General features: G+C 44.6%; 2 protein-coding genes and 1 non-coding gene across 9 annotated transcripts in view; 1 reads left to right on the top strand and 2 right to left on the bottom strand.

The window, feature by feature from the left end:
- SNX5 (sorting nexin 5) overlaps nucleotides 1-11,162 on the bottom strand; it is an 88,778-nt gene extending 77,616 nt beyond the window's left edge. For 3 of the 5 annotated variants that reach the window (XM_028500049.1, XM_028500048.1, XM_028500047.1), the window contains exons 1-2: nucleotides 10,778-10,986; nucleotides 707-811 (exon numbers count right to left, since the gene is read on the bottom strand). In XM_028500049.1, coding sequence (XP_028355850.1) covers nucleotides 707-811; nucleotides 10,778-10,828 — 156 coding nt within the window. In that variant the 5' untranslated portion in view covers nucleotides 10,829-10,986. Of the gene's footprint in view, nucleotides 1-706; nucleotides 812-10,777; nucleotides 10,988-11,104 lie in introns of those variants that run through there. The other 2 variants (XM_007110261.4, XM_028500046.2) reach the window with 2 other exon arrangements.
- LOC112064881 (small nucleolar RNA SNORD17) lies at nucleotides 5,777-6,013 on the bottom strand. Its single transcript, XR_002891733.1, has one exon. It is a non-coding gene; the product is annotated as a small nucleolar RNA SNORD17 (small nucleolar RNA).
- MGME1 (mitochondrial genome maintenance exonuclease 1) lies at nucleotides 11,076-20,082 on the top strand. 3 transcript variants are annotated; one of them, XM_028500051.2, is made up of 5 exons: nucleotides 11,076-11,199; nucleotides 12,606-13,183; nucleotides 16,330-16,549; nucleotides 19,268-19,400; nucleotides 19,792-20,082. In XM_028500051.2, exons 2-5 carry the CDS (start codon nucleotides 12,673-12,675, stop codon nucleotides 19,951-19,953), a joined length of 1,026 nt encoding a protein of 341 aa, XP_028355852.1. In that variant the 5' UTR covers nucleotides 11,076-11,199; nucleotides 12,606-12,672; the 3' UTR covers nucleotides 19,954-20,082. The 3 variants fall into 3 exon arrangements, with proteins under 3 accessions (XP_028355852.1, XP_028355853.1, XP_007110321.1); XM_028500052.2 differs by lacking the exon at nucleotides 11,076-11,199 and adding an exon at nucleotides 11,311-11,333; XM_007110259.4 differs by lacking the exon at nucleotides 11,076-11,199 and adding an exon at nucleotides 11,429-11,532.
- Nucleotides 20,083-27,174: the final 7,092 nt, after the last annotated feature.

Here is a 27,174-nt window from a genome sequence, read left to right as displayed (position 1 = left end):
TACCTCAGTTCCTCACCTGTAAGATGGGGATGACAGAATACCAAAAGATTGTTAGAAAGAGAAAATTAAGCCCATGTAAACCCTTTACAAAAGTGCCTGGCATAAGACAAGCACTCAATACATTTTAATTAGTATAGAAGGAGAAAGGAGGCTAAAAATGTTCCTGAAAAGATCCCAAGAAATTAAACTTTCTATATTTTTCACAGATTGGCATATTGCTTTTGTCAAATTAAAAATCTGGAGAAAAATTAACATAACATTATAAATCGGTTATACTTCAAAGTAAATTTTTTTAAAAATCTGGAAAAAAACCTCTTCTGAATCATAATAGGTGGGGTGACGGCCAAGAACTTAGAAAATATGGGAAAAGCAAGCACTTCCCACACATGCAAATTAAAAACAAAGGTGGAGTTCTGTGGCAGGTGGCTCCAGCTCTATCGCTCTGCCTGGTTTGCTTCCCCACGGAGCAGAGGACAAGCCACACTAAACACCAGCAAAGCCCACAGCCCCAGGGCTCCACCACAGTAGAAAACGCTGTAAGAAGAGCACTCATCTGATGCTTACTAGGAGCAAGCGGAGGGAGGGGCCTCACTTAGCAGGAGTGCCACAATGCACTCATGTCACTAGGTCTCTTCTCACACCCACTGTGAACAACAAGGCTGCAACCTGACACTGTTTTTATTACTGAAGTCATTCTGTCACTTACCTTGGTGTGCACTGTAAATTTGACTTTATCCCTTTCACTGAGTGCATCAGGTATGTCAATCTGAAGCGAGGGATCAACATTCAGGTCCACTGATACAGATCTCAGCTGAAATACATTTTTTGGCTATTAGTCTCAAGTTCATTTTAGTCCTAAAAAGTATCCTTCCAAAAATGGGGAGCTAGCAATTAAAAAGCAGTCTATACAAGACTTCTACTGTTCTATTTAGAACAAAGTCAGTTGAGATAGTATTTGAAACTGTGGGGAAACCTGCTCTTAAATGCATGGGTGGGTCCAGTGAATTCCTGTAATCTAAACAAAGCAACTATGTAATTCTAATATCATGTACATTACATACTTTATGTGTACATGAAAAATACATTTAACCAAATACTTGAAGAACTGTACTAAGAATAAGAAGGCTTCAACCGGATAGAATGAAATCTTGAAATTCTTACATAAATGCTCAAATTACAAGAACATTCAAGAGGCATTAATAGACTGTACGTATATCTGAAAGTTAGAGGCTGGGAAAACTTGCAAGTGCAGAGAACAGTCAGGTGGTATGGGATCTTGGGTGGAGAGATAAAAATCCACTCAAGAGTGGACCTATTTATATTCAGGGACTGTCAAGGAGATGAGAAATCTAGACACACAAGAAGTGAATTGTAAAAACCAACAAAGGCGGGGCTTCCCTGGTGGCGCAGTGGTTGAGAGTCCACCTGCTGATGCAGGGGACACGGGTTCGTGCCCCGGTCCGAGAAGATCTCACATGCCGTGGAGCGGCTGGGCCCGTGAGCCGTGGCCGCTGAGCCTGCGCGTCCAGCAATGGGAGAGGCCACAACAGTGAGAGGCCCGTGTACCGCAAAAAAAAAAAAAACAAAAAACAAACCAACAAAGGCCTTAATTATCAGAATTCCACTGCGATTACATATAAGGGAGAAGTGTGAGCACTGCCCTGGAAACAAAAGTAAATGATTTTTGTGAGTTGGAAACTCAGAAGAAAATAATATCCAACTCCAGTTTTGCCTGTTTAAAAAGAATTCTTGGAAGAAGTGGACTGTTAGGAAAGTGGTTAAAATGGTCTTCTTTAAAAAAAGCTTTCCTACTGAATCTAAAATATGATAAATTCTTTCATTCTTAAGACAGACAAGCTGACAGTGGATCTGAAGGCCTGACACAAATAAGAGACTGCAGGAACTACACATCTCATCCTTCCCCCAGCCCCCAACTGTAAGCTAGTGCTAAAGTTGCCAAAACCCTCTAGACTATTAACACAAGGAAAATGCCAAGTGAAGACTGGAGTTAAGAGGATGAGAGAATAGGGAATCCTGAGTATTTCCCTCTAAATTTCCCTTTGAATTCCTTTCTTCAAAATAAAAAGACCAAAGACTGATGAACTTCTGAAAATAGAAAAACTGGTTCTATTAGTTTTAAAAAGATTTTATACCTAAGAACACATGGATTACTTCTCTCTCCTTTGTAGTATCTCAGAAACGGTCAGTACTTCCCTTTTTCCTTCAGCACTGTGACCAAGAAAAAAATTTTAAATGCAAAAACCAGAGTAAGCCCTAGAACAATGGCTTTCCTCTAAGAACTAAGGCTCATGTTCTTGCCACCAGAACTTGATTTTTAACATCAAGTATTTTAAGATCACAATATACTTAACAGTTCCTGACATGTCAACCTAAATACATCTTCCAAGTGAATTCTTGATGACTCCTATGAAATATTTGCTTGTTTGGCTTAATTTTCACATGTCCATTTATGAAATCTCTGCAAACAAAGATAAAGCTTCAAGGTCAGGGATACTTCATTTTATCACAGCTGTGACTCTAGCTCTGACACATTTCTGATAAAAGCTTCCTTCCTTCTGATAATTTACCACTGGGCAAATGCAGCATTCAAAAAGACCTCAAAATATACACTAAATTTGACTGCAGAGAATACTGGCCACCCCACTGATCTCATGTTTGTACGTGTCAAGAGTCAGTACATGAATAAAGTGGGTCAGGTTACTGGTGGAAAGATGGGGCCGCCCAGGGACCGTGTCTAAGGTGCCTTTCCCTGAGTTCAGCAACAACAGCCATGTTTCCCGAGATTCCATTTCCTAAAGAGGTCACAAATCCTGGTTTCCTGGCAGTCTCTCAATTTCTGAACATACTGTCAATTTCACTTTAGCTCACTCCAAGCCCAGTGAGCCCACGAGCACCACAAGGACTGCCTTGGGAATTAGGGTTGGAAGACCCAAGGGGAATGTAATCTAGTAAACGGCACCAGTCAAAGCAGCGATGGACTTCAGCGAACATCAGACGTCACCTCTTTCCCACACCTTCAGTTAACCATACAGAAGTAACAGCCCAGGTTATTCACTATCTTCTTGTCAGCAAAGATATTTTGTTTTTTAGTGTAAGAGTGTGATGACACAAAATAACAAAAACCACTACCACTAGAGGTTTGGAAAGACTATGCACTATAACAAGATGTCAAGCACCCAGCTTCTCCAGCAGTAATCACTTTTGCCTAAATATACCACCCTAGGAAGGAACTCAACAATCCCACCACCTGACATGATAAACACTCTCACCCCACCACAAAAACAAAACAAACAGGGCTTCCCTGGTGGCGCAGTGATTGGGGGTCCGCCTGCCGATGCAGCGGACGTGGGTTTGTGCCCCGGTCCAGGAAGATCCCACGTGCCGCGGAGCGGCTGGGCCTGTGAGCCATGGCCGCTGGGCCTTGCGCGTCCGGAGCCTGTGCTCTGCAATGGGAGAGGCCACAGCAGTGAGAGGCCCGCGTACCGCAAAAAAAAAAAAAAAAAAGTAACCCATAATAGATAACACGAAAATGTCTACATTTGGGCCTTAAAGAATTGTCTGAAAAAAGATGGTGGTAAAATTCTGAGTATGCAGACCACCACCAACTCAAATGATCCCTATTCACAAGTCAAAGGAACTTTCTTGTATTGTAGTAAGATAACCCTCCAGATAATGAAGCCCATAAATCACCAAGTAGTAAAAAGTTGTGAAATGTTTAAAGCTTCTAAGTCAGCACTGTCTCCTCACTCCGGAAGTGTCAACTGTGATTAAAAGCTCAGCATTCCTTTTTCTGCTTGGTCAACAGAACCAACACTCCATAGTCCCATGGCACAGTACTTGCTAAATAATCAACAGGGTGGAGGGTACAGCGAGTGGGTGACAGGCCTCCATACACTTTCGCCCACTCACTGTCTCTGCCCCCTAGCCTAAGTAAGTGCCCAGAGTGCTGCCTTAGCCCTGTTGGCCAACACTGTCTGACCTGGGCCACAGGTGTCAAAATGACTGGGACAGCTGTTTAAAGCAGCCGGGAGAGGCAGGCAGGAGAGGCAGGCTTCAGAACGGAGTCTAACCTTAGGCACGTTAACTTTCCCTTTCCCATTCCCTTAGGTCACTGGTGAGAATCAAATTTAAAACACATTTACTCTCCAATGCGCAATGTTAAGTTTTAAAACAGACTTTCTTTTGTAGATTTCCACAGAAACCACTACATCACATACTCCAAGTTTTAGATGGAGTTTCAGTCCCCAATATACTTCCTTATCAGACTAATCCTTACAGTAAGGATTACAGTGATCTTTGTGAGAAGAAAAGGGGGTAAACAAGCATTGCTTCATTTAGAAAACAAAATTTTAACTGTTTTAAGAAATCTGAAGGCTTGGTAAGAGAGCTGAAAAGGAGAAAAACTAAATCAATCCCTGTGCATTCCCCCTCACTTGTTCATCAGCCTCCCAGCTGGGGCACCTGACACTGGCCACAGGACAGATTTGCAAAGCTCTGAGCTGCTAAGGACCACTTTTGGTCCAGATCTCACTTATGACTCACTGTGGTACATGACTTTAACGCCATTGCAAAGCCTCCTCTTCAAAATGTTAAGTGGCACAGAGATGGCAAAGAGCACCTCTGTGGCTGGACAACACAAAAAGCCAGATTCAGAAATTCAGAACCCACAGAAGAAGATACATAAAGTATAAAAGATGTTATGGCAGCTGCAGACTCCAGTTTACACTACTGCCATATAGCCAAATGACAAAACACAATGGGAAGAAATCATCTCCGCAGTAACTCTGATCTGCTAGAATGGGGTCTAGTTGAATAGCCACTTAAGTCTAACTAGTTTTGTATACATGCAAGAAATTGAACATGCCAGCCCCTATATTTCCATCTTAATTTGAATGTTGCAAGGAAACTACTGCAGATAGAAGAAAAGCCTGCATGTATACGCTGAAATGACTTTCCATTCTCCAGTCCCGAAGCAGAAATGTACTTAGCCAGCACATGCTACATCAGTGTGCCTCTCCTTCAAACTGTTTCTCTCCTAAGGATTCTGCTTTGCTTTCCCTTCACCCAATGGCTAAGGTACTAAAGACCCCCTACCAGGGAGAGGGCCAATACAACAAATCATCTTTGAATGGTCTGTAAGCAGCATGGAGCCAGAATAGGCAAGCAACAACCAGGCCATATTTCAGCTAGACAGGTACGGATACCTTCCCTAGTCCAATACTCACTAGTGAGGAAATAAATCCAAAAATGCTCAGTGGCAGACAAACTGGATTTGCAGTAATTTCTGAAAACTGACTCACATGATACATACTTATGAAACATATATTACTTTGTTACTGTTTCAGCTCACAGGAAGGAAGTGCTCTGTAAGAAATTCTAATACTGTACCTTTCTCCGAACCCCTCTTTATGGTTCAAATACTGTAATGGTACTGAATTATTTCTTACTATTTTCTCCCACCCTGAAGGTAACCAAAACTTGTCTGTGTTCTACCCCAATTATCCCTGAGGCACTGGTGCATGAAAAACAATTGAACTGACTGTGTGCAATACATGAGCCGCTTTTACAGGTAGCTGTGTTCATCTCCTTCCCCCCACCACTGGCTCCCTCCGTCCTGTAATTCAGGCCTGCCAATATCATATCACAGTCCTCAAGGACAACAGAACCAAAGACTTCTAGATCTCAGTCTACTAACACAGATAATAGTTATGGAAATTAGCCACAAGCATAACAACTAGATAAAGAGCTGCAGCAAGTGATCAGATTTCCACCACTCATCTTGGTGAGATGAGACCCACAGGGACCCATCCCTGCTGACACCAACCATTCTTACCGGTAGTCCACCAACACACAAGCTGTCCACAGTAGAACACTGCAGACTGCAGGGCATTTGGAGGCTACGCAGCCCAGAGTTCCTAGAACAGAAATCCGGGCTTGAAAGAAGGTCAGTGCAGCGTACTCAGCGAATGGATAAACTGAATCATCATTTCACAAGGCTGCAAGCCCACGAGCTAGTGGAATCCCAACATGGAACCAGAAAGAGATTAAGTTGAATTATTGGCTAAAATAAAATTCATTGTGAAATCCATCTAATTACAATCCATCTAATTGCAAGATACCCGGATTATTTTCAGGAGTTCACAAAGTGAAAGGTTGAACCATATGATCTATAATGATCTCCTAGCACAGAAATTCTATTGGGAATCAACATACCACTGCTACAGAGGAAGCAGCTGCCACAAACAAAAAACTAATTTCCTCCATTCAAAGCTAAAGCCCTTCACCTACTACTAGATTTCATCAAGTCTCCCTTCCAAAAGTTCCTGGTCTATCAAGTCCACAGCTCCTTACTACAAAGCAGTCTTACTTTATGATCAACCCAATACGAAATAGAAAAAGATTTGAGAATAAAATTTACCTTCACCAACAAAGATGATTCAGCAACGTGGATGACGCTGAGCTTGAGCTTGTGTCATGAGTTTAAGACACAAATGGCAGCGTGGAGAGAAGAAAAGCTTGCCTGCTTCCTGGTGGGATTCCTTGTACGCTAGTCAGAGGCACCACACATTTCCCAGATCTTTCAGATATAAGTATTTCAGCCCTTCATCACTCACCAGATACCTGGTCCCCACTAGCACAACATGTAAGCTTTGCACTGCTCTTCATTAAAGATCAGGTGAAAGCCTTAAGGTTGGCGACATTTCCATTTGTGCTCCTCACCATTTACACTAACTAGACCCAAAGGCTTAGGGATCTGTCCCTCAAAAACAAGTAAACCATAAACTCTTCTGGCAGAAAACACATACCACAGATTAACATAAGCAACTATTTTGAGAAAACTACACTTTTCTCTCCAGACCATATAGCAGTGCCTGAAAAAGTTACACCAAATTTGTAAAAGGAGGGGGGGAGTCAAGCCAAGAACCCAATCTCTAAACTAACGTTCAGTCTCTCCTGAACCTCAAACTGCAACTTCCCTCCTCCCTATGTATTTACGGTTTGCCTTTGGGGTATGAAACAGTTGAGAAATTCCGTATCCCCCTTTTAGGGGGAAATCTCTCTTCTTAAGAGCAACTCAATGGCCAATCAGAAAATATACAGGTGTTGGTGGTGAAGTATCTTTTTTTTTTTAGGGCAGGGGGAGGAGCTAGTTTCTTATGTAAAGATGTAAAGAAACTTCTCAATTTGAACCTGTAAAAGACAAATTTGCTATTCATGCAAGACAAGATGTCCCACTATCCCTTCGCTATTTCAAAAATAAAAGGCAGAACCTATAAAGCTCAAAAATACTTTTCTCTGAATAACTGGGTTGTTTCCCTAAATACAACCTAACTTCAATGCATGTACCTTTCACCACTGGCCAGTGGTACTACTGACCTACAGAAATACATTCTAATTTCCTCAAGCAATCAGGACAACAGAGCAAAAAAGCAGGATTTTTAAACCAAGTTCCACCCTGTAGCACATTTCTCAGTTATCTTCAATTCTGCCCCACAATGTTTTGTGAGTACTGTGGCATCCGAGCCTCAGGTTTCCATTGTCCAAAGGGAGCAGTGAACTCCAACATGGTAAACACAGCAGAGTTTGTAACTCTCAACTGCCCAGAACCCTTTACCATTTTTTGGTAAGGCTCCTCAATACTGGGGGGAAGGCTAATTCTACCAAAGATAGTCAACGATGCTGATGTTTTAAACGGCCTGTTATTTCCTCAGGATTTATCAAGCATCTGAAAAAAAACTTGGAACAAACTGGCACACTAAAGATTAGCCTCTAACACAATCTGACCACCCATATCACACCATTTTAGAAAGTTTAAATTGGTGATTCTCAACCAAGGGACATTTGACAGTGTCTGCATTTATTTTTGACTGTCACTGATGAAGGGAAGGGAGCTACGGTCACCCAATAAAGGCGAGGAATACTGCTACAATGCGCAGGAAGGACAATTCCCCACAACAAAAAATTATCAAGCCCCACGTGTCAATCGGCAGTGCTCAGGTTAAGAAACCCTGGTTTAAACTGAAGCTCTACATTAGATGTTAGTCACTTACTAGGTCTCATACCAAATGAGAATTTGGATCTCAGAATCCAGAAAATTCTCTCAGTCACCCTAAGCCATTTCTTCCTACAGCCAAAAAAAAAAAAAAAGTGGGCAGATCATGACCTGCTATAGTAGTATTCACAAATGGGGATCTTAAGACACTGTCTGCAAGTTACTGATCCAGAACTAAGGCTTGGGCAGCTTTGAGAAGCCACACTTCCCGAATTTAAGAAGTCAAGCCATAAACATAGTAGAAAACTTCAGTCCACAAGAATCACTCTGGACTTGCTGCAGTATTGGTGAAAATTCAGGACTGTTCCTATACTAACATAAATTTTAACACTCTTCAACTAAGCTGGTGGAGAGTGGTGTTCCTAAAGACAACTTCCACACCAGTTAACAATCTGCAAACCAGAGCAGCAGCATAAATGTAAAACGTTAATGACTGGCTCTGGGAAGGAAACACTGTCCACCCAAAGTCCATGTAACCAACTAGTGAAAGTTAAGGTGAAAGTAACAGCACTAGGCTGGGGAGGGCCCTTACAAAGCTTCTCCTGTGTGATCATTTGTTTCAGTCCACTAACAAGTTAGGAATAATAAAAATCCCAGGAGACAATCAGGACTTGCACTCCATTTGCCGTAGGTTGGCAAGACTAACGGGACCAAAACTCATCACAATAGACATACACTGAGTCTGTGAGTGGGAGCCTAAATATGATGCCCGCAGTATAAAGGACCTTTTGGCAAACAGGCCTGGGTAAATATCTTATGGGAACAAGGTTCTGCATAATCTCCATTTCTCCCCCCAACCATAAAAAACTCCAGATACCTTAGAATGTTGATGCAGCCAGTGCGGGAGGCGGGGCGGGGGCTGCACTACACCAGTTTCTTTATCATGAAGATGCGGCCTAATGGTGTTAAAGGTTCAGTTAAATTTCTCAGGGGCTCGACTTAACAAAACCTTACTCTTCTAAATTTAAAGACCAGAACACCATCTTTCCCATCAGTAGAGGACTAGTTAAAGAACAAATTAATCAACTGCTTTCTGGGAAAGGAGACAAATCAACACCTTCAGCTGAAAAGGATACGACTAAATGGAAGTGCCAGGCTACCGGATACACGCCAGTACTTCTGTTTTGCTGAACTAGCCAAAAGTTCTGCAGGAGCACTCAAAATCCTCAAAAATTAGGTTCCCTGTCTTATTAGCGGGTCTAAACCTCAAGAACTCCTATCCTCATAGAAATTCCAAAGCAATAAGAAAGTTTAAACTTACATTTTCAGCAAAAACGTAAAATATTTCAGTTAACTAACAAAGCTGAATTACAGCAAGAGAACGGTTTGCCCAAGATTTGCCCTCCTGTTATTTCACTCTTGTCCCAAACTCCCCTTTGGTGAACAGTAAAAATCATCTAGACTTGATCCACATCCCAGGACTAGTATCGGATACCAGGAAAAAAAATGAAGCCACGTGTTAGAGTAATATTTTATTGAGTTTATTATTTCCTTATTTCTGCAATTAAAAGAAAAGCAGGAAGATAATTCTATATAATCCTTTCCCGTAGTCACTAAAACCAGGAGGCAGGAAACTGCCTTCAGAATCCTCTTTTGCTCGAGGATCAGAAGGGTGGGGAAGTTACTTTAAAAACCAACCACAGGTATACAATACTGACAAATAGGAAGGTCGGTTGAAGTTGTAAAGAGCTGTCATAAAATAAATTCTGGACCAAGAAAGAAGATGGAAGGTGGGGGATGGGGGGGAATCCATCTACCCAAATTTCTATTCAGCCATCTAAACTTCTAGAGAGAAAACGACCTTTGGAATGTTCTAGAGAGAATGGTTCTCAAGTTCCCACTTCCGGCTTTAGAAGAAAAAATTACTTTCCACTTTGAAAGAAATAAAAATACTCCAACCAAGACCCTATCCTCACGCTTCATTTCATTTAACTAATACAGCAGTGACCCCCCTTGCTGAACAATCCGGCAGCCGTGTGCGAGCTTTGGCACCACTAGATGAAAAGGTCTCTCCAAAGAGCTGTGGATCAAAGATGCCTTTGATTTCTAAAGAGATCCCTTCCACGTTACTTAAATGTCAGAGCGCCTCAAATTCCTAGTTTTTTTTTCATTTTCTGTTAGAAAAACGTTTCTGTTGACGATTCTGCACAAAACGTTGCGGCTCATACCAACCCCTGTATATTTCAAACTAACTTATGAGTAAAGGACCAATCAAAGTGGAGGCTTGCCTCAATCTTCAACTTGCTATGGTGACATAAATTGACTGCATTAGTCACCTTTTAGACCTCAAAATCCAAGCTGCATGGGGTAACTTACATCAACACGCAAATCTTGAGAGCGAAAATTAAGTTCAACTATTTGAACACCTCCTAAAAATGACAGCACTCTCTTCCGGAACGGCGCACTGAGCGCTTACGAAGTTGCAAGGGACACACTCCGGATACCTGACTCGACTGAATTTCCCCAGTATCTTGGAGGGGCTGGGGCGCGGTTTCGAGCTCCTTTTTTTGCTGCAAAGCGCGTCTCGCGTGCACCGCGCGGTCTCCCCCGAGAAGTTTTAGCAACTTTCCACGCCGAGCGCGCGCTCCCGCGTCTCCGGCCCCTGCCCCGCGAGCCCCTCCCGGGAACCAGGGCAAGAAGCGTGGGGTCTGGGTGACCGCCGGGGCCTCCCGGCCCGGGGGCCGAGGGCGGCCAGGGCCTCACCTTGCTGCGGTCCTCCTCCTGCTGCTGCAGCAACTCGGGAACCGCGGCCATGGCGACGCGGGCCTCGAGCGTGGCCGCCTGGCTGTGCGAGGAGAGAAGAGGCTGGGCCGCCGCCACCGCCGCCGCCAGGGCTCGTTTCAGGGGCGGCCGCGGCCCCGCCTCCGCCAGCCTCTCTGCCCGACGGCGGCGGGAGGCCTCGCGACTCCTCCACCGTCCCAGCAGCCCCGGGAAAGGCAAGCGGCGCCCCACGTGCTCCCCCAGGGCGGCCTCCCCCGTCCCCGCTGCCGTCCATCTTGGAGCCGGGCAAACAAGCTACGCGGGGCCTACCCTCGCTCCGAGCCACGCGGAAGGCGCCGACCACCGGCCACCACAGGGACGCGGTGTCCCTGACACTCTCCCAGCGAGGCGCTTCTCAAGAAAGGGTGCGCGCTCTTGGTGGGAGGGAATTTATTATTCAGACAGAGTCCAAGATGGCGACGAGCTCTGACGTAAACGAGATCTCGTGAGAGAGAGAGAGAGAGAGAGATTTGGAGGCGCCCGCGCTTCTGCGTGCGGGGTGGGTCTCCACACGGATCGCTCGAGTGTCCACTGAGATGCACGAGGGGCTAGGGGTGGGGCGTGAGCGCCGCAGTGCATGCTGGGGCCGCCGTGCCTGGGGTGGGGCCTAAGTCGGGAGCAAAGCGCGGGATCGACGAAAATCCCTGCTTCGCGGGGTTGTCGCGCCCTGGAGCTAGCGGAGCGCGCCGGCTTCCGAGGTACCTCCCCTGCTGGCCCTCCCTAACCCTGACGCCCGCCCGAGGGGCCGCCGCCGTCCTGTCCCCTCCGGGGCTCCGCCTCCGCCGGAGCGGGGATCAGGCGTTGGGCCTTGTTGATGGCCTCTGGCCGGCTCAGGTCAATGGGGACCCTTCAGGAGCGCGAGTGCTGCGTCTTGAGCGGGCCGGGTCGCAGTGGTGCCCATCTTGGAGGGTGTGAGGGGTTAGATGGAACTCTCCACGCAGGATACGTAGCAGAGAATCTGGTGTTTAGGGATGACTGGAGGCACTGTTAACTCTGACTGTCGCCGCCCCTCCAGCGTCCTGTGTTTGTCTCACACACGCCTCCCTTCGTGGCCGGCACATGGCTCCATAGTTGGGGACATGTGGTCTACTACTTCACGTTTAACAGGTGCCGGTCCTTTAGAAATAGTTTTGTCCGAGTATTACCGAGTCCAAGCTCGGCTGCAGGACAAGCCAGTAAATTGACAGATGAGCTGTTAGGGCAAAGTATAGAGACTTTATTCAGAAAGCCAGCAGCCAGAGAAGATGGTGGACTTGGATCCCAAAGAACCATCTTCCCCAGTTAGAGTTTAGGCTTCTTTTATACTAAAAGGGGAGGGGGTGTGGCTGCTTGTTGCCCGCTTCTTGGTGCCAGAATCCTTTGTTCTTACAGCTGTCCACGCAGGTCTGGTCACAATGTTCCTATATACCTGTAACAAGACCGTTATTTTCTGTTCTGCAACTTTTTAATCTCTATATGATTGGAAAAGTGTTAATACCTTTAAAGGTCAGAGCCTTGAGAATGGGTTCTCCTGTGTATTTCAGGCTATAGGCAACGTACTTTTCCAAAAGGTGCACAGCTGGAAAGACTAAGCCCCCTGCAACAGGGCACAAAGGCTAGAGCTAAAGTAATAGATTCAGTATGGAGTCAGGTTTGTTTTTCTCTGTTAAACATGTCGAAAAAGCTTACCGAATACAATTTTAATGTGCAATATCATACTGTTGCAGCTTTCGCTTTGATGGTTCAAATATTTAACACATTTGATATCTAACACCACTTTTCTCTTTGATAGGAAAGCAAAAATTGAAAAGGTCCTCGACATTACAAGTAGACTAGAGGGAAGTGAAAAAAATCTAAAGATGAAGGTATTTCAGACCATCTGCAGGCAGCTTAAAAGTTCAAAGGGGTTTTCTGTAGAACCAGCCCCCTGTGTGGTCTTCTCCACTTCCTCTTATTTGTGTGGCCGGAAGAAAAAAGTGAACCCTTATGAAGAAGTGGACCAAGAAAAGTACTCTGATTTAGTAAGGTCTGTCTTGTCATTCAGAGGCCATGCCCAGGCGCCACAGTCTTTGTTTGAGGAAGATGCTTTACTCTACGGACCTGTGAGGAAGTGTAAGGCCCCAAAGCAAGAAGAAGAAGCAGTTCCACGAAACTGGTGTCCTCTCTTCAATCCAGAGAAAAGTGGAAAACCAAATGCAACAAGTGATCCTACAATTCCTTTGAAAATCCCTTTGCAAAGGAATATGATACCAAGTGTGACCCGAATCCTTCAGCAGACCATGACCTCAGAACAGATTTCCTGTTTGGAGAGGTGGAAACGTCGGATGATTCTGAAACTGGGAGAGGATGGCTTTGCAGAATATACTTCAAGTAATTTTCTTAATCCTGATTCTATATGGTTATTGTGTTTTCCAGAATGCAGAGCACCAGTGTCAAAAGGATGAGTTATTCTTTTTCTAACGTTAACTAGTGAGGAACTGCTTTCAAATGATAATTAGTATTAGCAGCATTTTTTATATATTAACTCATTTAATCCTCATGACAACCCTATGAAGCACAGATACTATTATCCCCATTTCACAGATAAAATTGAAGCACAGAGATCAAGTACTTTGACTAAAGATGTATGAAATTCATTTATAAGCTACAAACTTAAGTATTAGAATTGCCTGTTTTGTTTGATTATGGGAGAGTCGATCACCTCATAATGGAATTCTAGTTGTCTGCTAGGCATTTTGTTCAGAATCTAGTAAGTACCCCCTTGCTCTTATCAGCAGAGACTGACCCATAAATTTAAAGATGGGCAATAAGCCAGAACATGTGATCTGTATTTAGGTCTTAGTAAATTGAGGTGATCAGATGTTCTTCATTAGGAACTGAGAATTGATAAACTTCAGCCTTCAACTCCTAACTCACTAACTTCTTAGACAAGTGAGGAGAATAGCTTTCTTAAAATAGATTCCATTCAAAAGCAAGATGAAAGAAAAGACCAATGGTACAGGAGAATTAGCTGGTCCCCCATCAGGATTATATTTGTTGAAGCTAAGTTTTACACTGAGCATTCCTTAGGCCATGCTTCCCAGAGAGCAGTACATGTACCCCTCGTGGTACACAAGCACTTTAATTTTTAATTTAAGAGCAATGCACTTATTTTGAGGCATCTTAGAAAAAACCTGTGTGTATGCATAACACATTAAACCTGTGGTCACGTGTTTTAAAGAAAAAATATTAAGTATTTAGGTGGCACTTGGACATGGCAAAAATGGTCAAGGCCAGAGCCCCATGTAAATTCCTTGGCTCCCTGGGGCAAAGACTATATGCAGGAGCTAATTGCCTTTTATTTTTATATAAATTTATTTATTTACTTTTGGCTGTGTTGGGTCTTCGTTGCTGCGCGCGGGCTTTCTCTAGTTGCGGTGAGTGGCGGCTACTCTTCATTGCAGTGTGTGGGCTTCTCGTTGCGGTGGCTTCTCTTGTTGCGAAGCATGGGCTCTAGGCGCGCCAGGCTTCAGTAGTTGTGGCACATGGGCTCAGTAGTTGTGGCTTGAGGGCTCTAGAGCGAAGGCTCAGTAGTTGTGGTGCGTGGGCTTCATTGCTCCACAGCATGTGGGATCTTCCCGGGCCAGGGCTCGAACCCATGTTCCCTGCATTGGCAGGCGGATTCTTAACCACTGTGCCACCAGGGAAGTCCTACACTGATTTTTTAAATTCTAAAATATCCACGCTGTCAGTCAGAATATAGGAGACTCATTTTTTTAAATACATTTTATTTACTGGGACTTGAAGACATTTCACTTTTATTCCTTTAATTTACTGAGTGAATACTCTGACTTGATGCTATCTGCAATAACTCTTGAATCTTTTAAGATTTATTTTCACAAGTTTAATCATGTTTAATGTTCTTAGCTTTACAGTCCTAAGGGATTCTGTAACCCAGATCCCATGTTTGTTGCCCCTTACATATGAAGACCTCCCTGGGGTTAAGACTGCAGTGGGGAATGAGTTGTCTATTTGCTTGGTTGTTGATATACGAATTTTTTTCCTGCATGTTTGTGTTCTGCTTCAGTAAAGCTAGTCTGTAGATAAATACTGCTCTTCTTTTCCCTAGGTTTTAATTTCATAAGTCTTAAATTTGTAGGCCTTTTGTGTGCTAATAAGTCCAATTAAGCCAAGTAAATTTGGAGTAGAATGACTTATTTCCTCAGTTGAATTTCACTTCACTTTCCAAGTAATTTCCCTGAGGCAATTCCATTTTTTGCCAATGGTAGAACTGACCTTTCAAAATCTTTGTAAAAAATACTTGACAAAGGTAATATGGTTTGACATTACCTCATTAGATGAGATGGTTTTCCTCATTTTCTGTGGGTCTGTCTCCAAGCATATGTATCTCCTGTTCTGTTTCTATGTGTATCTTATTGATGGTCCCTGAGTTTTCATCTCTCACTCTGCTGTGTGAGGGACCAGAATGAACTTAGGCTCTGGTGCCAGGCCCCAGGCCAGCATTTTGCTTTGAGGCAAATTAACAGCACTGCCTAGGCCTTCTTCATTAAAATGGGGGTGATGATTCTTATCTTGCCAGGTTGTTGTGTTTGAAAGTTAACAGTTTGAAAGCGCCAGGCCACTGCTTAGCACAGCAATACCCTCTTTTTCTTTCTCTCCTTCCCTTATCAAGAGTCAAGTGAATATGTAGTGTTTCTTGCATTTGTTGAATATGTTTGTGTCCTGTTTTCTTAAAAGTGTATGAGAAGGGATTTCCCTGGTGGTCCAGTGGTTAAGACTCCACCCTTCCATTGCAAGGGGCACAGGTTTGATTGCTGGTCAGAGAACCAAGAACCCACATGCTACATGGAGGCCAAAAAAAAAAAAAAAGTGTATGAGGAACAAAAATTCAGGACAGAGCCACTGTCTTAGGCTGTTCTTGCCCTAAAAGAAAGTGCAGGAGAACAATGTCATATATTTTCCTCCCCTCTGCCCCAAATTCCACAACGTTAATTTGTGTGTGCCTTGATTTTCACGCTTTGCCGGTCACTGAGCCTGTTGGTAAAAGGATGCCTCCACCTATGTTCATAATTAAGATTTGGTTGTAAAAAGGACTGTAAACAAGCACAGTTTCCTAAATGTCTAATAACTATTTATCACAGCTAGTTAACTTACTGGTTACCTAAGTTAAACGGACACTTAAATTCACACTTAAATTCTGTGTGAATTCACTAGGTGTGGTCCTGTAGCCCCCAGATCTTCAATTCTAGCTTTGACCTAATGCTACTAGAAATACTTCATTTTAATCTATTTTATTATCTAAGCTCTTCTAGTCCCTTTTGTTTTCAAAGTGCATTCTTAGTGTATTTCACAAGAGGCTGAAATATGGTGTCTTAGGGGTTGTCACTTAAAGGTAATTCATGTAATTTTAAATTTGATTGTTGAGTTTTATAGAGTATCTGTTCTTTAGTATTAGCTTCGTTTTGGGGTTTTTTGTTATTGCTGCTGTTTTCCTTTTCCCCTGATTTTCTTTTCAGACATGTTTTTACAAGGGAAACGGTTTCATGAAGCCTTGGAAAGCATACTGTCACCCCAGGGGAACTTAAAAGAGCCTGATGAAAATCTCCTCAAATCTGGCTACATCCAAAGTATCCAGCATGTTCTGAGAGATGTCAGTGGAGTGCAGGCTCTGGAAAGTGCTGTTAAACATGAGACCCTAAAGTATGTAGGTCTGCTGGACTGTGTAGCTGATTATCAGTAAGTATTCAATTTTTTACATCAAGTGTGGAGATGAATTCATTCTGGCTGGGACACATGGTTCCCTTCCAATGCTAGTTTTTCCTTTTAATTCCTGCTTCAAGGTGTGGCCTCTGTAAAGTCACATCAGGTAAGAGTCATCTCATCCTTGTAAATCTACATTCCGAAGTCAAAGTGTTTCATGGAAAAAAGATACAACTTTCCAGTATCCCTAGGATGGCCTGTTTTCCAGCATGTTCCCCTCCCCTCTCCCGCCCCCACCCCAAGCAAAGTACCAGCCATGAGATCCAATTTGATTCCTGCATTTTCTTTCCTGTTTCCCTAAAAATAGCACCTTGATCTGTTGGCCCTGAAAATCAACTCTTTGCCTGGCTTCCAGGCAGTGTTTGACATGGATAGGAACTCTGAGCTTAATAAAGCTTCCCGTGGCTTTTAAATTGCTGCTCTGTTACTGTTCTCACCACTTACTCCAGATTTCAAGGGTAGATATAACCTGCAGATACCCCTATTCCAAAAAAAGAAAAGAAAAAAGCATATGAGCGATACAACAGGATAAGGGGAAAATCTGTGAGTGAAACCCTTGGAACTCCAGTTAAAAGTTATTGGGCTCTGGAGACAAGCTGCCTGAGTTTGGTTTCTGGCTTTTCTTCTTAACCCTGGGCTACTTACTTGGCTTTGGCTTCTCTGTACCTCAATTTGTTTATCTGTAAAATAGGACAAATAATAGTACCTACCTCATAGGTTTGTTATAGACGTTAAATGAGACATTCCCTGTATGGTACTTAAAATGCACACTATCTACTCAGTAAATGTTAGCAACATTATTTTGATCCTTTTCTCTCTTTTTAACTGCTGTTGGGTATGAATGAACCATATCCATTTCCCTGTTGGGAGCACTCAGGTTATTCTAGTTTTTCAGTTACAAACTACAGCAATGACCATGTCTCCTCCTATTCTGTCGTGAGTTTCTCTGGGCAGGTGCACAGGTTCGTTGGTTTGTTTTGGTGAATGATATGTGAGGTTTGGATAAATTCCGTTGATCTGAAGTAGGCCTGGGCATGAATACTTCTTAAATTTTCCAGGCATGTGTCACTTGCACCCAGGATAGCAAACCGTTGCTCTATGGTACAGACCTAAAAGGGAAATTGCGGGGCCACAGGGAACGTGCATTTTAACACTGTTTCATCATTTCAGCCTGCATTTCAAAATAAATTAGGCTGAGCAAAATAAATTAGCTCTTTTTATTTGTTAAAGAGCTATTTGTGGACTGTCTCATTGCAATTTTAATTTGGGTTTATACTACTAAGTTTTTTTCCATGTTATTAAGTTCTACAAGTTATAGTACGTTGCTAGAAACAGTGGTACGTGGCAGAAGTCTGTACTGTGGAGTATTTTGATTTTTTTCAAGGGAAAGAACTGGGAATGGTAGTGCCCTGGGGATGTTGAGGCCCTCTCTTCATTTGCATAGATTGTCAAGCTCTACAGCAATAGAAAACAGTTATAAAGATGACATGTTACCTCTGTACCTGCACGGTCCAGTAGAGTAGCCTTTAGCCATAAAAGGCCATCATTAAGCACGTGACTGGGGCCAGTCCAAACAGAGGTATGCTGTAAATATACAAACTAGATTTCAATGACTTTGTACAAAAAAGAATGTAAAATATTTCATTAATAACTTTTTAATATTAATTATATATTGAAATGATATTTTGGATATGTTGGGTTAAATAAAATATTAAAATTTCACCTGTTTCTTTTTTTCTTTTTGGATGTAGCTACTAGAAAATTTTAAATGATGTGTGTAGCTCGCATTTTATTTCTTTAGACGGTGCTATTCTAGACTTTATAGATTTTATAAATACCTTGTATAAGTTGTAATCTAGGGCTACGGTGACAGGAAGGTAACTCTGTGCAAATCTCCCTCTAAACTGCTGATTTTGAAACTGAAGTGAGCAGATGGAGCCCTTTGAGAATCACCGGTTCTCAGTGCACCCGCCCTGTGGCCCTTTTGACATCTGTGCTTGGCAAATGCAGAAGTCCACCGGGATGGGGTGGGGGTGGGGGATGTACTGGTTATTTAACTAAAAAAAAGTGGCAGGAATTTTTCTATTTCCCAATATCCCTAATAGTAACATCCCTACCCTGTATGTAAACTTTTAGGACAGGGACCAGGTCTTCTTATTTGTATTTCTGCATATAGTTGGTGCCTCTTAAGTGTTGATGGATTTGAACTCCAGCTTTGGTTTCTGAGGTACCACGATGCTTAGTCCTTTACGATGGGGACTTTGCTACTGGTCTGTTGTGGTTCGTTCTGATAGACGTTTGAAGCCAAATCAACTAAGATAATAATAGTTTCAATTCCCTTGTCAACTGTTAAACCATGGAGGTCCAAAGAAACTTCTAGAAAGTTTAGAAGCTTGTGCTGGAGAAGTTTCCCAGCACTCACACCTGGGCCCGCACCTGCAGCTCCCATGGGTGCACTTAGGAAGCATCTTCCGTCATACCTCGTGGGTGACCTGAACGAGGGGCTCAAAGGAAAGAGAACGTCACACCTCTTCAACCCTAAGTAAAGCTCAGGAGAGCCGTCTTCGTGGAACGTGGGGAATAGAAGCAACAGTCATTGGGTGACAAGTAGCAAACTGTGTAAGAAGAGGTTTAGCCTAATAGCGTTTTAGTGTGAACTATTACCTTCAAGGGCTTCCTTTGGTTTCTCTTTAGGGGCAAGCTGTGTGTGATTGATTGGAAGACATCGGAGAAGCCAAAGCCTTTCATCCAAAATACATTTGACAACCCGCTGCAAGTCGTGGCGTATGTTGGTGCCGTAAACCATGACATCAACTACAGCTTTCAGGTCAGGACGCGGAACCTCCGCTTACTTAAAGCTTTGCTCGATGCTGGGTTATAGCTCCTTCTCTCCTCAGGGTTTTATTCTGTTTGTAACCCACTGCTTACTCTGTTGCTGTCCTTCTACCACTTCCAAAAGCACTTTCCCCCTCTTCCTGGGCTTTTTGTTGTTGTTAATAGTTCTTTAATGATCACAGTCCATTCTTTAGTGTTTTAACTGTCATCTTTGTGTTCTTGTGTATCCTGGGCCAGTCTTTCATCAACCTGTCTTAGAAATTGAGTTAGGAGCTGTTACTGTAGATTGTTTTGTTCTGAGTGTGCCCTGGAGTAAGAAGGAAATGGACCTCAACTCTGTTGCTACTGTGGAGATGCTGAAATTGCCCTGTGTTCCTTCCTAGGTTCAGTGCGGCTTGATCGTGGTTGCCTACAAAGACGGGTCCCCTGCCCACCCACATTTCATGGACGCAGAGCTCTGCTCCCAGTACTGGGCAAAGTGGCTTCTTCGACTAGAAGAATATACAAAGAAGGAAAAGAACCAGAATATTCAGAAACTAGATTAAGGGCAGGAAGCTGTGTGGGAATGTTCAGGGCTTTCTCAAAGTTTGGGAACATGTATCGCTGTTTCCTGTGATCTGGAATGAGGTGCCACAGGGTCTGAGAGCTGCAGTAACACAAGCAGAACTAGTAATTTGTTGAAATTTATTGCAACCAAAAAGGCAAAGCCAGAAAAGTTAAATTTAAAGAGCTGGACTTTAGCACATAAAAGACCAGCTCTGCTATACCTCTGACTAGCATTTACCCGAAAAAAGGGCAAGCAACACTGGCACAGTGTTGGCGGCTCTTGGACCCCCATAGACCTTTCTGTGTCCCAGGCAGGACGCCCAGTCTTTGAACTGAGAGATTCAGGGCGGTGAGGCTTGGTGTGCCGAGCATTTCCCCTGGGCACGCCGGTGGGGGCGGGGGGCCGCGCGCACCCCTATGGTATGTGTGCAGTGAGAATTCGTATCAGCCAACTACTGCTGCCAGTGCCGGCTCCTAAAACTTGTTTTATGTATGTGGTTCCCTGTATTTCATTTGGGGGAAAAAGCTTCCATTTGGCATTTTTGAAAAATAAACATGATTCCTTAGCCTCAAGTAGACATTGCTCTCTGGACAGCTGGAGCACACTCACCTTATCGTGGGCAATGCCCATTGGCATCCCACCAAATAACCCTCAGAAGCAGCCAGGCTCCAGTCTGAGAATCGTAATTGTAGGTATTTTGGTAGCTAGCTTCTGGTTTGAGTCAAGGGATTGTGTACATGGAGAAAATGTATTGTTTGTGGAATTTTCCAGCTATGGGAAACAATAATAACATGTAATTTTTTCCTGTATTTGATAAGTAATAAAACTGACTAGTTGCCACTGGGTTCGGGAAACTTAATAAACGCCCACTACAGCCCTGGGGGAAGGCTCCCTGTTTTATGGAGTGGATTAGCATTTAAGTTACAGTTGCTGTCTTAAAATAGTAGTGTGCAACAAATACTTTTTTCCTTCATTAGCTATTAATTATAAGAAATAAAATACAAGATGTGATTAAGGAATGAGGCTTTTGGTTTTGCTTTTTGTTTAAACTTGTGCATTTATAGAGTGATTTCACAGACCTGGAATTGTTTAGATTTTGTTTTTAAATGCAGAATTTTACCATTGACCCAGTAGCTCTGGGGCGTGTTGTATGTACATGCACACACGAAGGAGGCGCCCTTGACCACGGTCACCTCACACGGAAAGTGAGCTTCGGGTAGGAGGGGGGAGGATTGAGGGAGACCTGGTGTTGACTCCACACACCTCGCATATTTTTCAAGCAGCGTAGATTCCTGTAGCCTGTAATTTCCAAAGTTAGAAATCAAGTGAGAGCATTCGGAGTTGTCCCAGCAGGTGTGGCCACTGCTCCACCAAGCCTCACCCTAGAGTTGGGGAGCCCAGACCCAGCAGGTTCTCTTGGCTTAAGATAAACACACCTCGGACCTGTCACTCTGTCCCAAATCTCCCAAGCTGAGGTGGCGCGAATTGTTCCATGAAGGACCCTCAGTCCCACCGGGAAGGCAAGGCGTGGTGGGAGTGAAAACAGTTAAGGCCCTGGGAACTGCACCGGTTCCTCCCTGCACCTGCCATATGCCTCAGGCTCACCAGTGAAGGAGGCTCAGTCCCCCGAGCGGGGGAGGTCAACTGAAAAGAGCTCGTCTCACTACTACGGCAGAAGAGGAAGTTTCTCACGGAGTCACAGCTCTTCCAGAACTACCATGGGTGTTCCTAATATTTGGAACCACTTGTTCCCCTAAGCGATGTGACATATTAAACTCCAGGGAAGGGAAAAAGGATTTGTGCTATGGCGAGATTATCCTCTAATCGAGGATAATTAAAGTATTTGTAAAAGGAAGTAGAGATTGCTCTTCTGAGGAGGCCTCCTCACAGAAGTGCGGAACAGCCGTACCGTCCTGAGCTTTGAGGCAATCTGTTAGAGTCAAAGCTATCCATCTGCACGCCAAGCTATTCCACCTTTCCTCTGCAATTCTACACTTCTTTCTTTTTCCCCGCCCCGGCTGTGTGGCTTGTGGGATCTTAGTTCCCCGACTAGGGATTGAACCCAGGCCCCGGTAGTGACAGCACAGAGTCCTAACCACTGGACCGCCAGGGAATTCCCTACACATTCTTATTAATGCATTTGGCAGCTGGCAAAAGCTCCATGCTGACACTAAAAAACAGTTTTCAATGTTTTTCCCCTCAGACCTGGCTTCTTGCTCAGAGCCATTAACCTCCGTTAATCTGGGAACATTAACCTCTATAAACCTTTCAGAGTTCTAGGAAAACTTGTCAACGAATGACCTATGGTTTCACATGTGTTGACCCTGGTCAATACAGGAGGCGGGTTAGTCATAAGTCATTGTGTGTCTAGGTAACCAATTTGCCTACAGCTTTAGAAGAAGTTGGAGGGGGGAAATTTGTTTTAATCACTGACCTTTCCACCTGAGCAATTAAACATTTGATTGTCACCTACCGTACCCTCCTCCTACACACAAAAAGCGAAGCAAGGGAACAGTTGGAACTTTTATGTTTAAAGAAATACCTCAGTTGTTTGGAGCTGGTGTCCTAAAGAGAAGCACTGTCTTAAACCAGACCAATCAATTACTAAGTAAAAGGCAGAACTGACTCTTCCAGGCTCCCCTCCTTTCCCTCCATCCCTCTTTTCCAGGTTAACAAAGATGTGCTGTGGCTGGAGGTCTAACCTGCTGAACTCATGAGCTATTTACACCCGAGGAGGGAGCCTGGGGGAATCTCTGGGGAGATACCCTGCCTGAGCGAAGGCTCACCTGTTGCCTTGACAGTCACAGCTGTCAAGTGTAAGAATTGCATTCGTGGGGACTTCCCTGTGGTCCAGTGGGTAAGACTCCGCGCTCCCAGTGCAGGGGGCCCGGGTTAAATCCCTGGTCAAGGAACTAGATCCCACATGCCTTAACTGAGATCCCGCATGCCGCAACTAAGATCCTGCATGCCGCAACTAAGACGCAGCGCAGCCAAATAAATATTTTAAAAAAGAAAAGATGTGTTTGTGAAGATCAATCATAAGATGCTATTCTGAGTTAGAGTAGGGTTTGAGGTTTTTCCTTTTTGCTCAAGAGGGAGGGAGGGAGAGAGACAGAGAAAAAAGATAACAGACATTACAGATAAAAGCCGTTTTCCCTAATCCCACTTGCCTTTCCCCTAAGACAAACACCATCATAAACGGGGTGCGATATTTCGAGCGTATCCTTTTATAGTCTTACTACTTATACCTGTGCTGGTCGTCATGAATAACACAGTTCTAATTTCGGTGTTTGGTTTTTACTGCTGTGTCTCAACATCAGTCTCTGAGATCATCCAGGTTGACCACCACTAAATCTAGCGCACAGCTCCCAAGCGCTCTGCCTTGTCCCCTTGTGCTTTACGGTCTCGCCCGTGGGCTGTTAGACCAACAGTGTTTCTCTGCTGCAGACAGTGCTTCAGTGAGCACCCCCACGTGTACCTTTCCTGCTCTTGAACACAAGAGCTGTGTGCAGCGCAGTGGAAGCAGGGTGTGGAATGTGGCTCTGCCACTTACGAGCTCTGTGACCTTGGGCGAGTTACCTGACCTATGGCTGACTTCCTCATTTGTAAATTGAGGGGAAATAATAGTACTTCTTAGAGTTGTGGGGATTAAATGAGGCTTCGTGCCTGGCACACAGCAGGAACACAGTACATGTTGGCCATCCTCGTCCTTATCAAGGGTGAGACCTGCCATGTCTGCCGGGTCCCAGGACGTGCAGGGTGTGAGCATCACTGCCCAGTCCCCTGCCAACTGCGATGTCAGCTCACGCGCCCACCAGTGGCTGCTGAAACGTCCTGCCTTCCCTCATCTTCACTCACAAAAGGGTTTAAGACTTATTCCAACATAATGGGGTGAAAACAGTTATTTTTTACTTTTTAACTTCAACAGTGTTATTGCTTGAATAAAATCTGCTTTAAAACACGATTGCTGGGCTTCCCTGGTGGCACAATGGTTAAGAACCCGCCTGCCAAGGCAGGGGACACGGTTCGAGCCCTGGTCCAGGAAGATCCCACATGCCGCGGAGCAACCAAGCCCGTGCACCACAACTACTGAGCCCACGTGCCACAACTACTGAAGCCTGTGCACCTGGAGCCCATGCTCTGCAACAAGAGAAGCCACTGCAATGAGAAGCCCGCGCACGGCAATGAAGAGCAGCCCCCGCTGGACACAATTAAAGAAAGCCCGTGCACGCGCAGCAGCGAAGACCCAGCGCAGCCAAAAATAGATACATAAATACATACATTAATTAATTAATTTTAAAAAACGGGATTGCCATCTAGTGGTGGGAGAAGTGGACTGCAGTTAGGGGCCTAGAGCCAAATGCGAGTGGACCCACGTATACCTTGGGATAAACTGGGCATTTTAGTCACTCAGAGCTGGTTTGAATTGAAGCAATTGCGTGAGGGTTCTTCTCTTCTCCCCTTTTGAGGCAGCTTGTGATTTTGTCCTCACTTTTCCTGGTGCAGCGGTATGGAGACCCGTCTGCACAGCTCTGGACAGTATCTTCCAGCCAGTGGACTGGGTCGCTGGTTCAGAAAGGAGCAGGGAGGTAGATTAGGAACGAGGCTGTTTATAAAGTGGCGGGATTCTGTGTCTCCAGCCGGGCAGACTTTCCTTGAGCAACCCTCATCCTCCAGGGGAGGAGGCTCAGGAGCAGGTGGGCATCAGGGATGTGCCCGCAAACTGCCTCCGAGGGCTGAGCTGAGCCCCAGTGAAATGTCCTTCCAAGCCAGGGGCCTTGGACTGTCTGCTGTGAAGAGTTCTAAGATCACAGCTGAGGAAGATGAGTGCACGAAAATGTTAGATACTGTTCATCAAAGACAGAGATACCCGTTAACAGATCTGTACAAAAATGTTCCACGGAAGATAAGGGTGTCAAAAAAGCAGTGTTGCTGAAATGTCATATAACATGTCTTTAAGTCAGTACTGTCACTAAATGAATGGGATAGTGAAAGTTAAAAAAAGAAAACAAAGTCTAGGACTTCCCTGGTGGTCCAGTGGTTAAGAATCCACCTGCCAATGCAGGGAACATGGGTTCGATCCCTGGTCTGGGAAGATCCCACATGCTGCGGAGCAACTAAGCCTGTGTGCTACAACTACTAAGCCCGCACGCACTCTAGAGCCCATGCTCCACAACTACTGAGCCCACACGCCACAACTACTGAAGCCCTCGTGCCTAGAGCCCATGCTCTGCAACAAGAGAAGCCACCACAATGAGAAGCCCGCGCACTGCAACGAAGAGTAGCCCCTGCTTGCTGCAACTAGAAAAAGCCCACGCTCAGCAACGAAGACCCAATGCAGACAAAAAATAAAATAAATTTAAAAAGAAAAGTAAAAGATTATTTTTAAAAAATAACTACTTCATAGGGTTTTTATAAAGATTAGAAATAACAAATTTAAAGTCCCTGGCATATAACCGATACTCAATAGTAGCTGTTTTATTGTTATGAATAATGAAGACGTTTAATCTCTATTGGGTACGAGTATTTCCTAAACTTCAGTCACTCCTTTTACCATATGTGAGGGCCATTAGACAATTTTTTTAAAATAAATTTATTTATTTATCTTTGGCTGCGTTGGGTCTTCGTCACTGTGCGCGGGCTTTCTCTAGTTGCGGCAAGCGGGGGCTACCCTTCGTTGCAGTGCGCGGGCTTAGTTGCTCCGCGGCATGTGGGATCTTCCCTGGCCAGGGCTCAAACCCGTGTCCCCTGCGTTGGCAGGCGGATTCTTAACCACTGCGCCACCAGGGAAGTCCCCACTTAGACAATTATTTACACGATGTTGTTCTTTCAACAGGTTCACTCTTCTTATTTAAAGAAATTTATTTCAAAAGCAAACTGTATCTCACCACCACCTTGAAAAACAGCTATGACTTGCTGTAAACAGAAGGCAACCGTAAAATAAAATACAACAAAAACAAAACAAGTGCTATTCATTCTCAGTTCCCTTACTTTCCGAAGGCCAAATCTGAGGCCTGCTTTCTCTTAGTTAAAGAGGGTATTCAAGCAAAAGAAGGGCCAAAAGCTACAGCCTACAGCGGTTTTCTTCTCAATACGGAGAGAAAAGAGGCCTTTTTCACTGCGTGCTCGTGTTATTTAGAGCAGCAATGACTTGCTGTAAACAGAAGGCAACCGTAAAATAAATACAACAAAAACAAAACAAGTGCTATTCATTCTCAGTTCCCTTGCTTTCCGAAGGCCAAATCTGAGGCCTGCTTTCTCTTAGTTAAAGAGGGTATTCAAGCAAAAGAAGGGCCAAAAGCTACAGCCTACAGCGGTTTTCTTCTCAATACGGAGAGAAAAGAGGCCTTTTTCACTGCGTGCTCGTGTTATTTAGAGCAGCACATGGGCAGCACACAAAATGGTCTCAAGCCGTCTGGGAAATGCTGAGGCCGGACCAGAGACCAGAGGGAGAGAATGGCCTGTTTAGCCCCCTCCCACCCTTGTGATGGCCCTTGGGCCTCTGGGGGGCTCTAAAACGAGGGAGACTCATGGGACGAGGACCTGGGTGTGCCTCCTGGACCTGCCACATCCTGGCTACGTCACCTCGGGCCCATCCGTTGGCATTTGGGAAACCTTGGTTTCCCAAAGCTAATAACTTCTTACCTGCCTTACGGAGTGGCTGTAAGAACTGATCATGAGCGTGTATGTCACTTTGCTTCTTAATCTGTAAGCTACTGTGTAAACAGAGCAGGTCATAAGGATATTCCCTGAGGCCAGGCATGAAGAAGTGGGTGCAAGGAAGGGATGGTCTGCTCCTTAATCACTGGCACAGGTGACAAAGCGTGGGCACACTCCCCACCCGTGTGGTCTTAAAAGCAAGGAGCCAGCCAGACAGGACTTGGGCAAGGAGGCAGGGCCAGGGGCCTCTCCGACCACTTCCAATGCCAGGACCCTCTGATTGGTCACCAGGGCCACTGGGCTGCTGTCCATCCCCACCTAGCACCAAAGGTGTCACCCTGGGATGTGGGACTGCCTGAGCCCAGCCCCCTTTGTTGAATGCCTGGGGGAGCAAGTATCCCAGCTGTCCAGCCTCACAGAAGGCAGCGCCACGTGAGGCAGAGACGCTGTGAGCGGCTGACCACGCGCACATGACCCTGAACTTCAAGCGGCTGTCAAGAGCCGGCTCACGTCCCCTGCCCTGCGAAGCTCCTCGCTGCCCTCAGTGTGGTTTGCCTCC

Source organism: Physeter macrocephalus, chromosome 14 (assembly GCF_002837175.3).
Source record: "Physeter macrocephalus isolate SW-GA chromosome 14, ASM283717v5, whole genome shotgun sequence".
NCBI classification, from domain to species: domain Eukaryota; kingdom Metazoa; phylum Chordata; class Mammalia; order Artiodactyla; family Physeteridae; genus Physeter; species Physeter macrocephalus.
The sequence above is the reverse complement of the archived record's forward strand: the minus strand, read 5'-3'. Positions and strand labels throughout refer to the sequence as shown.